The sequence below is a fragment of the Neophocaena asiaeorientalis genome, unplaced genomic scaffold (assembly GCF_003031525.2).
Source record: "Neophocaena asiaeorientalis asiaeorientalis breed wild unplaced genomic scaffold, Neophocaena_asiaeorientalis_V1.1 scaffold43, whole genome shotgun sequence".
In the NCBI taxonomy this organism is placed as follows: Eukaryota; Metazoa; Chordata; class Mammalia; order Artiodactyla; family Phocoenidae; genus Neophocaena; species Neophocaena asiaeorientalis.
In genome coordinates this window covers 6,274,344-6,284,462 of record NW_020173674.1, presented here as the reverse complement: position 1 = coordinate 6,284,462, position 10,119 = coordinate 6,274,344, and the positions used below count along the sequence as shown (strand labels likewise).

At 58.8% G+C, this 10,119-nt stretch overlaps 2 protein-coding genes across 3 annotated transcripts; one reads left to right on the top strand and one right to left on the bottom strand.

Moving 5' to 3' along the window:
- Positions 1 to 3,411: 3,411 nt before the first annotated feature.
- On the top strand, positions 3,412 to 5,684 carry CNIH2 (cornichon family AMPA receptor auxiliary protein 2). The gene is made up of 5 exons (XM_024749397.1): positions 3,412 to 3,552; positions 3,981 to 4,028; positions 4,265 to 4,377; positions 4,479 to 4,622; positions 5,570 to 5,684. Exons 1-5 carry the CDS (start codon positions 3,412 to 3,414, stop codon positions 5,682 to 5,684), a joined length of 561 nt encoding a protein of 186 aa, XP_024605165.1.
- A 26-nt stretch (positions 5,685 to 5,710) lies between these two features.
- YIF1A (Yip1 interacting factor homolog A, membrane trafficking protein) lies at positions 5,711 to 9,832 on the bottom strand. 2 transcript variants are annotated; one of them, XM_024749541.1, is made up of 8 exons: positions 9,636 to 9,832; positions 8,741 to 8,952; positions 8,472 to 8,576; positions 8,256 to 8,334; positions 6,873 to 6,930; positions 6,547 to 6,702; positions 6,007 to 6,100; positions 5,711 to 5,913 (listed from the first exon to the last, which is right to left on the bottom strand). In XM_024749541.1, exons 1-8 carry the CDS (start codon positions 9,664 to 9,666, stop codon positions 5,767 to 5,769), a joined length of 882 nt encoding a protein of 293 aa, XP_024605309.1. In that variant the 5' UTR covers positions 9,667 to 9,832; the 3' UTR covers positions 5,711 to 5,766. The 2 variants fall into 2 exon arrangements, with proteins under 2 accessions (XP_024605309.1, XP_024605308.1); XM_024749540.1 differs by lacking the exon at positions 9,636 to 9,832 and having other exon boundaries at positions 8,741 to 9,609.
- Between the last annotated feature and the right edge of the window lie 287 nt (positions 9,833 to 10,119).

The window sequence follows — 10,119 nt, the reverse complement described above, 5'->3', positions numbered from 1 at the left end:
CCCCCCAACCCCCGCCATCTAGTCGCCCCCGTTTGTCCGTCGGGCAGTTTGTCTGTCTACTCTCCCCACCCCCTTTGTGGGTTTTTCCAGCCAGAGTGAAGGAGCCAGTTGCTATGGCAACTGCATCTGTTTACAGGACCCACAGATCGCAGAGCCCATTAACCCTTTCCATTCCCGCCCCCCACCCCCACTCTCTGACCCAGCAGTGATTGGCTCTAAGCAGCCCCAGAGACCTAACCCTGATCACCAGCTCACCTTGGGTTTCCCTACCCCCTCCTGTTCGGTCTTCCCCCCACTAGGTTTCCTCCCCACTTTCCAGCTTTCCTCTTCTTCCTGCCCCCACTTTCCTCTTTGTCTCCTGTTTCCTTTGGTCTGTCTCTCTCTCCAGCCTTGCCTCACACCTGGTTCTTCAAAACGTCCATTTCTCATCCCTTATCCTGATTGCCTCCCTTTAGAGAGGGTCCCTCTCCCCCACTGTCTGGGGCCTTCTCAGTGGTCCCCTGCCTGTCTCCCTTCTACTCACTACAGAACTATCAATCAGCCTCCAGCTTATTTTTTGGGACCCTTGCCCCCCACCCCCTTTACTGCCCTCTCTTCTCCTATGTACCCTGAGGTTTCAGCCACCACTCTATCCCCTCCACACGGCCTGTGCATCTTGGCCCTGGCCCGCTCAGCTCAGCATCCTCTGCTTGTACGTCCAGCACACACCTCCCTGATCATCGCGTTATCCCCCATCGGTCTCTCTGTACCCGCTTCCTTCCTCTTCCTCCCCATTGCCTCACCTGCTTCTTTCTTGGTCTCCCCACTTCATCACTCCTTTCTTTTCCTGGGACCTGCTGCCTGCCTGCTCCGTGGTCCTCCCTGGCCCTTGATCAGTCTCTCCCTTCATCCTCCCCTGCTGTCCCCTTGCTGTCTGTCTCTTTTACATCAGGATTCCATGGACTCTGACTGCGCGCCTTCTGTGTGAGGAGTGAGCCCCCATAGACACCTTCAGACACACACACCCCATCTGCAGCCCTCTCTCTCTTTGGGTCTCTCAGTTGCTTTTTCTTTTCTCTGCCCCCTTCTCTATTTCTCTTTCCCTTCCTCCATCTCCCCTAGGTCCATCTTGGTCTCTCTGAGCCTTCTAGCTCATCCCAGGGCCTTGGAAAATCCTCTGGGGTGGTGGCAGGAGGGCTGGAGTCCTGAGGACTGGAAGGAATTGAGAGTCATGGGCTGGGCACACAGAGCTAACCAGCTCCTGGGAGGAAGGCTCCTGGAATTCAAGAAGCCCCTTTTTGGGCTCCTCCCCACCCAGAGGCCTCCAACAGCCTCTGTGGGGGTCCCTGTCCTCAGGGGATGCTCAGAGCAGACCTCCATCCAACACACCTGTCGATGCTCCTGAGAACCGGGCTCTGGGTGGCTTTGGGAGTGACAAGGATGAATAAGACTCAGGCTTCGCCCTTCTGGGGCTCCCAGGCTGGGATAGAGGGCCCAAGTGCTCCCCAAAAATACTCATTGAGTACCGACTACGTGTCAGGCACTGTGTTCGCTCAGCCGTTTAGCTGGGCGATCATAGCAAGTCTCTTGTCCTGAGTCTGTTTCCTCATCGGTAAAGTGGGCTTGTTGTATATACAGCAGAGTGTATATAAGCCCAGAGCAAGGCTTGCCAAGGGGTGTGCAGGTGGGGAGAGGAGGTGTGGTCCTCAATCCAAATTGGTAAGAATTAGATAGAACCTTACAGGGCAGGACCCCAGATCCCACCACAGACCCTGAGCCTAGGCCCCGCTGGTCGCTAGGCAACCCTGGTGGGGAGTGACGCGTGTCTGCTGTCACCGTGGGGGATTGTTTGTTCCAGGGGGCTGAGTCAGCGCCAGGCAGCCTGGGGGGTGGGAAGTGCAACACTCGCCGCCTGCTGGTGGTGCCAGCTCTGGGGCAGACAGACGGCACCCTTCCGCTCCCTGCTGGACCCTGTTGCTGTGCCTCACAGGCAGGCGGCTGCCCAGAGTCAATGGGGAGTTGGTGGGGCTGCTCCAGATGGCCCCAGCTCCCTCCAGGAAGCCCGTGTTCTCTCCCTTCGAGCCTTAAGGGGTCCGGGATGCTTGGGGGTGGTGGGCCCGCTGCTTCATCCTAGGGCTGATGCTCAGGGGAGGGGACTCCAGAAGGCTCCTCTGCCAGCCTTTCTCCCGTGCCAGCTCCCCCCAGGTCTGTCCCATCATCTCAAACACCTGCTCCCCCCAAGAGTTTCCCATCCCAGTGAGGACAGTGCCGTCCAACAGATTCCCCAACACCCAAAGTCACCTTGGGCCCCTTTGCCTCCACTTCACTGCCATTCAAGCCCTCTGGGTTCTGGCTTCTAAATAGCTCTGGAATCCATCCCCACTGTCCCTCTCTTCACTCAGATCACCACACCTCCCCCCGGCAAGCCCCAGCCGCAACACTCCCAATAGTCCCCTGACTGGTCTGGCCTGAGTGTAGTAAAGTGGTTAAAATTTTAACTCTGGAATCTAACGGCTTTAGAAATCTGGCTTGCCACTAACTGGCTATGTGGCCTTGGACAAGTCATTTAATCTATCTCAGTTTCCTCATCTGCAAAATGGAAGTGATAATACCAGCACCTACGTCATCAGGTTGTTGTAAGCATCAAATGAGTTAACAAACATAAAGCCTGTTGGCATGGAGGAAGCATCATGTATGTCTTGGCTGGGACCGTTAGCCAGTTTGTACTTCCTGTTCGGTCAATCCTAAAACATCAACCTAACCACCCTGCTTTGCTGCTTTATACCCCTCGATGGCTCCCCTTTACTTCTGTGTTGTAGTCCAAACATCTGGTCCGGCCTCACAAGGCACCTACGTCTGGCGCTGCTGACCTCTCCAGCCCATCTTTCACCATTCCCGTCTTTCTTCCCTCTCCCCTCACACTTTCACTTTAGCCATATAGAACCTGCAAGCTTCCTGAATGTTCCTTGTTCTTTCAACCCTCTGCCTTGGTACCTGCTGTTCCTGCTCTTCAGACTGCCTTTCCTGCATTTGTTCACCAAACTCCTACTCAAGAGTCCAGCCTGAACTCCCCATCCCCACGCTACGCTGGATCAGGCACCCACCCCAGGTTCTTCCTGCACTCCACAGCCCTGATCACCCTGGATGTAGTTCACAGTTTTTCTCCCAAGTCTGGGGTTCCTCCCGGGCAGGGGCTGTGTCCCAGGCTTCTGGGACCCTAGTGTTCAGCACGGGGCCCAGCGGAGAAGACAGTATCTCTTGGGATGTTTTGGATGGAGGTGTAGTGGACATGTCCTGAACTGGGCATCAGCACACTAGAGTTCCATTCCAAATTGTTGTGTGACCTTGGGCCAGGCTCCACCCCTCTCTGGGCCTCAGTTTCTCCACCTTTGCAGCACGTCCCATCTGGTCCGATCCCCATGTGTGACTCTTATGCCACAGAAGAATGCGTGGGGGGCCATAAGCTGCTGCCCCAACCCTGACGGGCACACGCCCCTCCCCCAGATCATAGCCTTTGACGAGCTGCGGACCGACTTCAAGAACCCCATCGACCAGGGGAACCCAGCGCGGGCAGTAAGTGATACATGTGTTGTGCCGAGGTGTGTCCGTCCGTCTGTCTTGCCATATGTCGCGGGTGGAGGACGGCGCGGGGACAGGAAGACGGAAGTAGAGGGGACGGTGGCCGTGCCCCTTCCTTTGCCTTGTCCCAGCCCCCAGCAAACACCTGGCTCGGGCTCAGGGCTCGGGTTCCTCCTGGCGGGGCAGCCGTTGCCAGGCTCTGGGCCGTTGCCATGGAGACGCGGGTGAAGATCCCTCCATGGTGACGGTCGCTATGGGGACGGCGCGGCTGCTTTCCTGCCGCGCCGCGGGAAACGCCGCAGAGCCTGCTCTGGCCCCCCCTGGGGGCCACGTGCAGGGAGTTGGGGGCGTGGGGGGGGGCGGGGCGCCCCCAGTGCCCGCTCCTTCACCTCCACCATTGCGGTCTTTTCCTCTCCCTACAGCGCGAGCGTTTAAAAAACATCGAACGCATCTGCTGCCTCCTGAGGAAGGTCAGTGTCAGGGCTAGGGATAGGAGGCTCCTAGCCGAGCTCAGCGCCACTGTAACCCAGAGCCGGGCCTTCCCCCTCTGCGGCCTGTTTGATCTGCTCTGCCACGTGGGAGGGAGTGGGAGGCTAGAAGCCCTTTCAGTCCCCAGAGGTGATGGTGGGTGGGCACCTCCCAAGTGCCCTTGAAGCTTGGATCTGTCCTAGCACCTGGCCGCTGACCTCTCACCCTCACTCCCCAGCTGGTGGTCCCAGAATACTCCATCCACGGCCTCTTCTGTCTGATGTTTCTGTGTGCAGCAGAGTGGGTGACCCTGGGCCTCAACATCCCCCTCCTCTTCTACCACCTCTGGAGGTGAGGGTAGCAGCTGCCTTCGGGAGGGTGAGATGGGAGAGCGGGGCAGGATGTGGGTGGGAGCCTTGGGGGTGGGCACTCAGGCCCCTCTCTCCCCCCAGGTACTTCCACCGTCCTGCGGATGGCTCTGAGGTCATGTATGACGCGGTCTCCATCATGAATGCTGACATCCTCAACTACTGCCAGAAGGAGTCCTGGTGCAAACTCGCCTTCTACCTGCTCTCCTTCTTCTATTACCTGTACAGGTGAGGTCCTGCCCATGGCGGTCAGAAGTCAGGGAAGGGATGCTCCAGGCACTATCCCTCCAATCCCAGGAATGGCTGGGCCCCAAGTTCCTGCCCTTTGCCCTTGATGACTGAGGGCAACCTAGGGTGCGACAGGGTGGGTGGCCAGTAGCGGGCATGCTCGCGACTTGGCTCACTGCCTTGTCTTCCCACAGTATGGTTTATACGTTGGTGAGTTTCTAAGGGGGAAGCCGGCCAGGGAGCGAGCCCAGAACGGACCGGACGCCTGTGCACCCCCAGCCCTGCCCCTGGGCCGCAGAGGCCTCAGCCCTGGGGAGGGAGGGGGCACTGGTGCCCCCAGCCTCCTCTCCCCCACCCCCAAACTGCTGCTGCGGGGACTTCCCGCCTTCAGAGCCCCCTCCCCTTGGACTAGGGCTGGGCAGAGCTCTAAATAGGGGCAGGAGCTCCTCTGCCAGCCTGTGGGCATGGCAGTCAGTCCTGGAAGGGGCGGGACCTCTGGCCTTGTCCACTTCAGAGGGCATTTAGGCCCTGCCACGGGGCAGGGCTTGACCCTGGAAGTTCTGGGCCGCCCCCTCCACCCCCCCCTCCCCGGGGCTCCCTCTGCAGGTGTGCTTCTTGGACCTATTTTCTATGTTGCCTGGAGGAGTCCGGCACCCCCTCCCCGGCCATTTGTGACAAAATATGAATAAACTACTGCAAACACGTCTGCTCCTAAAAGGCTTAAAGAGGTGATGGGGGGAAAGGGACTGCATAGGGGGCAGTCCTGAGCTAAATCCTTAGCACAGCTGGCCTCACGCCACTAGCCTACAGACCCCACTAGGGACCTCCTCAGATGGATCAGAGGCCTTTGAGGTCTCCTTAGCAGCTGCCCACTTCCATTCTCACTTTCTCAGCCACAGATAAACAACTATTTCTGCTGAAACACTTCCATCTGCCTTCCGAGGCAGTATCAAGATCACCAACTCCAGGGAGCCCTCCCTGGATCCCCCTCCTTGGAGAAAGCCCGAGCCTGGTCCCCTGGGCAATGCAAAGGCCCACAAGTGTTGGCAAATCCCCCCATAAGCCCCAGAAACAAGGCTCAAACGAAATCAAGGAAAGCAAATCTTCAATGTATGGAAAAATCAGTGCCAGTGGGGAGCGGGGGTCACCGGACCAGGTGGAAGGTCAGCCAGTATATCATGAGGGGCTGAAAGGCTGCAGCTCCCAGAGTCAGGTAGAGCTGGAGACGTTGCCGGGGGGCCGGGCCCCCCATGCTGTCGGGGCCCAGGGCTGCTGTTCGCAAAGAGCGCACCTGGAATAAAGGAGAGAGCTGAAGCTGGGCCGGGAAGGGGAAGCTTGTCCCCAGCTCCGACCCCAGGAGAAGAGGAGCCAGCCCCAGACTCACGATGAAGTACATGAGCGCGGATGAAGTCCAGGCCAGCGCCACGTAGTAGCCATCGCTGCCGAAGAGCAGGCCCGTGAGAATGCTGAGGATCATCCTGCAGCGGGCAGGGGTGGGGGAGGGAGGAAGAGAAGGCTGGAGACCTCGCAAGGGTCCAGGCCTGAGACTGCCCCAGACCCAGCCTAGACCCCGCCTACCATCACCAGGGCCCTTTCCCCCCAACCTGTCCCCCCAGAGACCTAGACTCAAAATGAATTGAGAGGGCCAGGACTCAGCCCTAGAACCTGGATCTGAGACCCCCTTCACTACCCCAGCTCACCCCTCTCCTCTGTGCTCCCAGGGTGACTCAACACATTCCTGACCTTCTGAGCAACACTGCGCAGTCCCTGAGGAGGCTGCTGAAAACAGGCGCTCCCTCTAGTAGAGAGGAGCTAGAGGGGGTCCAGCGTCACAGTTCGTGGCTGTAGTTATGCAGGCCGGGAACCCAGAGCGGTAGGCACCCCCGACCCAGGCGAGCCTCCCTCTCGGCCCACAGGTGCTCACCCCACATATTTGTAGCCGCTGTAGGCCAGCAGGTGGAAGGTGCTCAGGTCGCTGCGCACGGTGGCCAGGTAGACGCCCAGGAGCAGAGCTAGCACCTCCATCACAACCCACACCAGTGCTGTGCTTGCACACAGGCCCAGCACCTCTGGGGAGAACCTGTGGCCGTGTGGGGGTGAGGTGAGGGGAGCCCCAAACCAGCCATCCTGTGGCAGGTGCAAGACTGGGGGCACGGGTGGACTTGGGAGCTGGCACAAATCCCCTAGGGAGGTGAGGAGAGGAGTCAGGAGTGGGGAAGTGGTAGGAATGGGGAAGGGGTTGGCACTGACCTTTTCTGAATGCCCAGCGCCATCCCAGCCAGCAGCACGTAGGTGATGAAGGCCATTGCTGCCAAGAGCCAGAGAGATGCCATCAGCCTGGTTTCCTCAACCAGAGCCACCCCCCACTAGGTATTCAGAGCCACTGACACCCCCGTACTTCCTTCCCTGCATATCCCAACATGCTCGACCTCCACACTCAGCTCCCCAGTGCCCTGCCTGGAATGCCTTTTCCTGCTCAGCCCTCTCCCACTGTGTAAGTGCTACCTGACCCTTCTCTCAGGACCACCAAGCCACCTCCTTCCCCGTCCCTGCGCTAGGAAACTCACCAAAGTGTCCTGCTGTGTCTCAGAAACTACACCACAGGCCAGAGTCACCTCTGCTACTTTCACAAAAGCTCAGACGGCAGCTGGGTTTTCACAACAATTTCAACTCCTCAGTCCTGTCCTCTGCCCCCTTCAAGCACCAGAACTGATGTGCCCACAAGAGGGCACAGTGTCTGGAGACAGCAAACCAACTCTACCACCTATAAGCTGTGTATCCTCAAAGATACTCAACTCTCTCTGAGCCTTGGCTTCAACGTGTAAAACACGGATGGCAGTTCCTGCCTTACACAGTGACTATGAGAGGGAAACAAAATGAAGGAGGGAAGAAGAAACTGTGTCTCTCCCAGGGCAACTGGGCTGTTTGGCTGCCCTCCTGGTAGCCCTTCTGAGGGCTGGCCCGGGCATACTCACCCCTCCTCCAGCGTGTCCACCAGGGGCCTCGCCTTGTGCAGGCCCCAGGACAGAGAGAAGTCAGATGCAGAGTCTGCCAGCCACTGCACAGTGTGGGCGGCCTGACCCATGCCATGTAGACAGGCAGTTGTGGGAACCCAGAAGGGAGTGACAACCTCCTCAAAGAAGGGGATACTGAAGCAGGCCTTGGAGGACACGTAATAACAGTGATAACGGCTAATATTTACTGCGTGCTTCCTGTGTGCCACGTGCTGGCTGAGCACACACATCCCTTCGCTGAATTTCCAAAACAGTCCTCTGTGGTAGGAGCTGTTGTTATTCCAGTTTTTCAGGAGCATGAAAGTAGCCACCTGAGGTCCCATAGCTGGAAGTTGCAGGGCCAGGTCTAAACCCAAGGCTCCAGGCTGGGGAGGGACATGGTCTAAGTCAAGTGGCAGGAAGGTCTCAAAAGGGAGTTACCCTGAGAGCACACCCAGGAAGCTGCTTACTGGTCACCCCACTCTGTCTACCTGGTCTACCTGGCATCTAGGGACACCACAAAAGCCACACACAAAAGCACCAAGAGCAGATGCTGAACCAACACATGAGTCTCTCTCTTCTTGTTGGCGCCTCAAGGCACAAGTCCCCCCGTAACCCCTAGCCCAGGTCAAAGACTCACTGGGGATATAGAGGTCGGGGGCGTTGAGGTCTTGCCGCGGAGGCAAAGGCACATCACGACTGTACTGCACTTCCCAGTTCTGGTGGTGGCAGCAGCAGCCAGGTTAGGAGGAAAAGACAAGAGAGGAAAGAAAGGAGTTGAGATCTGGGGGCCAGACTCTGGGGCAGGATGAGGGAGGCAAGGGTGTCCAACCAGCTCACCTGGTAGGCAGCTCACCTGGTGTGTGTAGGGGAAAACCAGTAGCCCTAGCTTCTTGGCCACATAGGCTGTGTCCACAGCGAAAAAATACTTGAGTTTGTTCACAGACACAAAACGGTGCAGCTGGGAGGGGAGAGAGGAGGCTGTGGGCAAGCTGCACCCCAAATCTCAGGGTGCTCCTCTATGTGCTCCTTCCCTGAGGGCTGCTGTGAGGATTAGGTGGGATCCCTTGATGCCCCAGCCCTGGCCAGAAATCCTGCCACCCTTGCCCTGGGGGTGGGCCACACCTCCTTGTGCACCATGTCCTTCCCATGGGATGCGATGGAGCCGCCATAGGCCATAGCCATGTTGGCCACTGGGTCCCCAATCAAGTGGTTGACATTGAAGGCCACGTCGGCTCCTGGGGCTGGGTATCCCCCCGGCTGGCTGGAGTAACCACCGCTTGTGTCATCGAAGAGGGGAGGGGGATCCGGAGCTGCCCGGGCCCTGTGCTTGGAGCCTGTGGGTTTGTAGGTACCAGAGTAGGTGACAGGAATACCAAGCATGAGCCCAAACCACTGCCCCTTCCCCAGCCCTGTATGGGTCCTGGGAGCACCAAGCAATCAGTGCGGGAAACTAGCTGGATGAGGAGTAGCTGACCCAGAAAGAACTTTGATGAGGGATCCTTTTGGAGAGGTGCTAAATGTGGGCAAAGAAAGAGCTGAGGCAGCCCCTGGAAGTGGTTGCCCGTCTGAGGGTTCCTGGGGGCCTCCTCAAGGGGACTGATCTCTGAACTGAGCCTTGGAGACAGAGTTTGCTAGGTGAAGACAACTGGCAGGGCATCCCCGCATGAACAAGGGTGGGGAAGGCGACGGCTGGGTACGCGGAGGCCCTGGGCAGTGGTGAGAAACCCTACCAGGGTCATGACAGGGAAAGGAAGTTTGGGAGGCAAACCCCATTCATGCCCGGGTCGGGCACGGGGATCCCAGCAGTGCTATCACCGCCCGATCTGATCTCAGGTTTTGGCCGAGAGGGCGAAGTCCAGGACGCGTTGCAGAGTCTCACGGGGCAGGAATCCGAATGACATCCGCCGCCCTGGGCAGCGGTCACGGCCGCCCCTCTCCCTCAGGGTGAGCGGGCCGCGCAGCCGACACTCCTCGGGCCGGTCGGCCCGCGCCCCCGCCCACCCCGCGCCCCACGCACCGTGGGCTCCGTAGCCCGAGTGATAAGCCATGGCCCCGACGCTCGCTCTTTCCGAGGGCCCGCTGCGTCGCCTCGTGGTACGAATACTAGTGAGGCAGCTGCTTCGTTTCCTGGGCACCGACCGAGGTTACCGAGCAGCCAGACACGTCCCCGTCCTGTCCGACGACAGCAGCATGTCCGCAGCGTCATCCTCTGCCGCCTGCCATTGGCTCCTCGGCGGCGCCGGCTCGCCCATCCCCTCTCTCAATTGGTTACTGGCGTGCCCTCGCCGAAGCGGATTCGGCAATAACCAACTTCCGGGGGGGAATAGGCGGAGCAACTTGAGGCGCTCTCGGATTGGATAGTGCCGTTGTTAGTTCGCGGCGGAGCAGCCAATAGAAGGGTTAAAGTGGGAGGAGGTTGAGAAGTATTTCCGCGCCTGCGCACTGGAGCACTTGACGCTCAACCTGCCACGACTACAGCGGGAAGAGACCCGGCGGAGGCT

Excerpts from the sequence above, each read along its gene's own strand:
- CNIH2 (XM_024749397.1), top strand. The coding sequence starts at position 3,412 with ATGCCACAGAAGAATGCGTGGGGGGCCATAAGCTGCTGCCCCAACCCT. Across the intron at positions 4,029-4,264 it reads TCTGCTGCCTCCTGAGGAAG|CTGGTGGTCCCAGAATACTC; the intron begins GTCAGTGTCAGG and ends CTCACTCCCCAG. Across the intron at positions 4,623-5,569 it reads TTCTTCTATTACCTGTACAG|TATCAAGATCACCAACTCCA; the intron begins GTGAGGTCCTGC and ends CTTCCGAGGCAG.
- YIF1A (XM_024749540.1), bottom strand. The coding sequence starts at position 8,998 with ATGCTTGGTATTCCTGTCACCTACTCTGGTACCTACAAACCCACAGGC. Across the intron at positions 6,703-6,872 it reads GCGCTGGGCATTCAGAAAAG|GTTCTCCCCAGAGGTGCTGG; the intron begins GTCAGTGCCAAC and ends ACACGGCCACAG. Across the intron at positions 5,914-6,006 it reads CCGCGCTCATGTACTTCATC|GTGCGCTCTTTGCGAACAGC; the intron begins GTGAGTCTGGGG and ends CCTTTATTCCAG.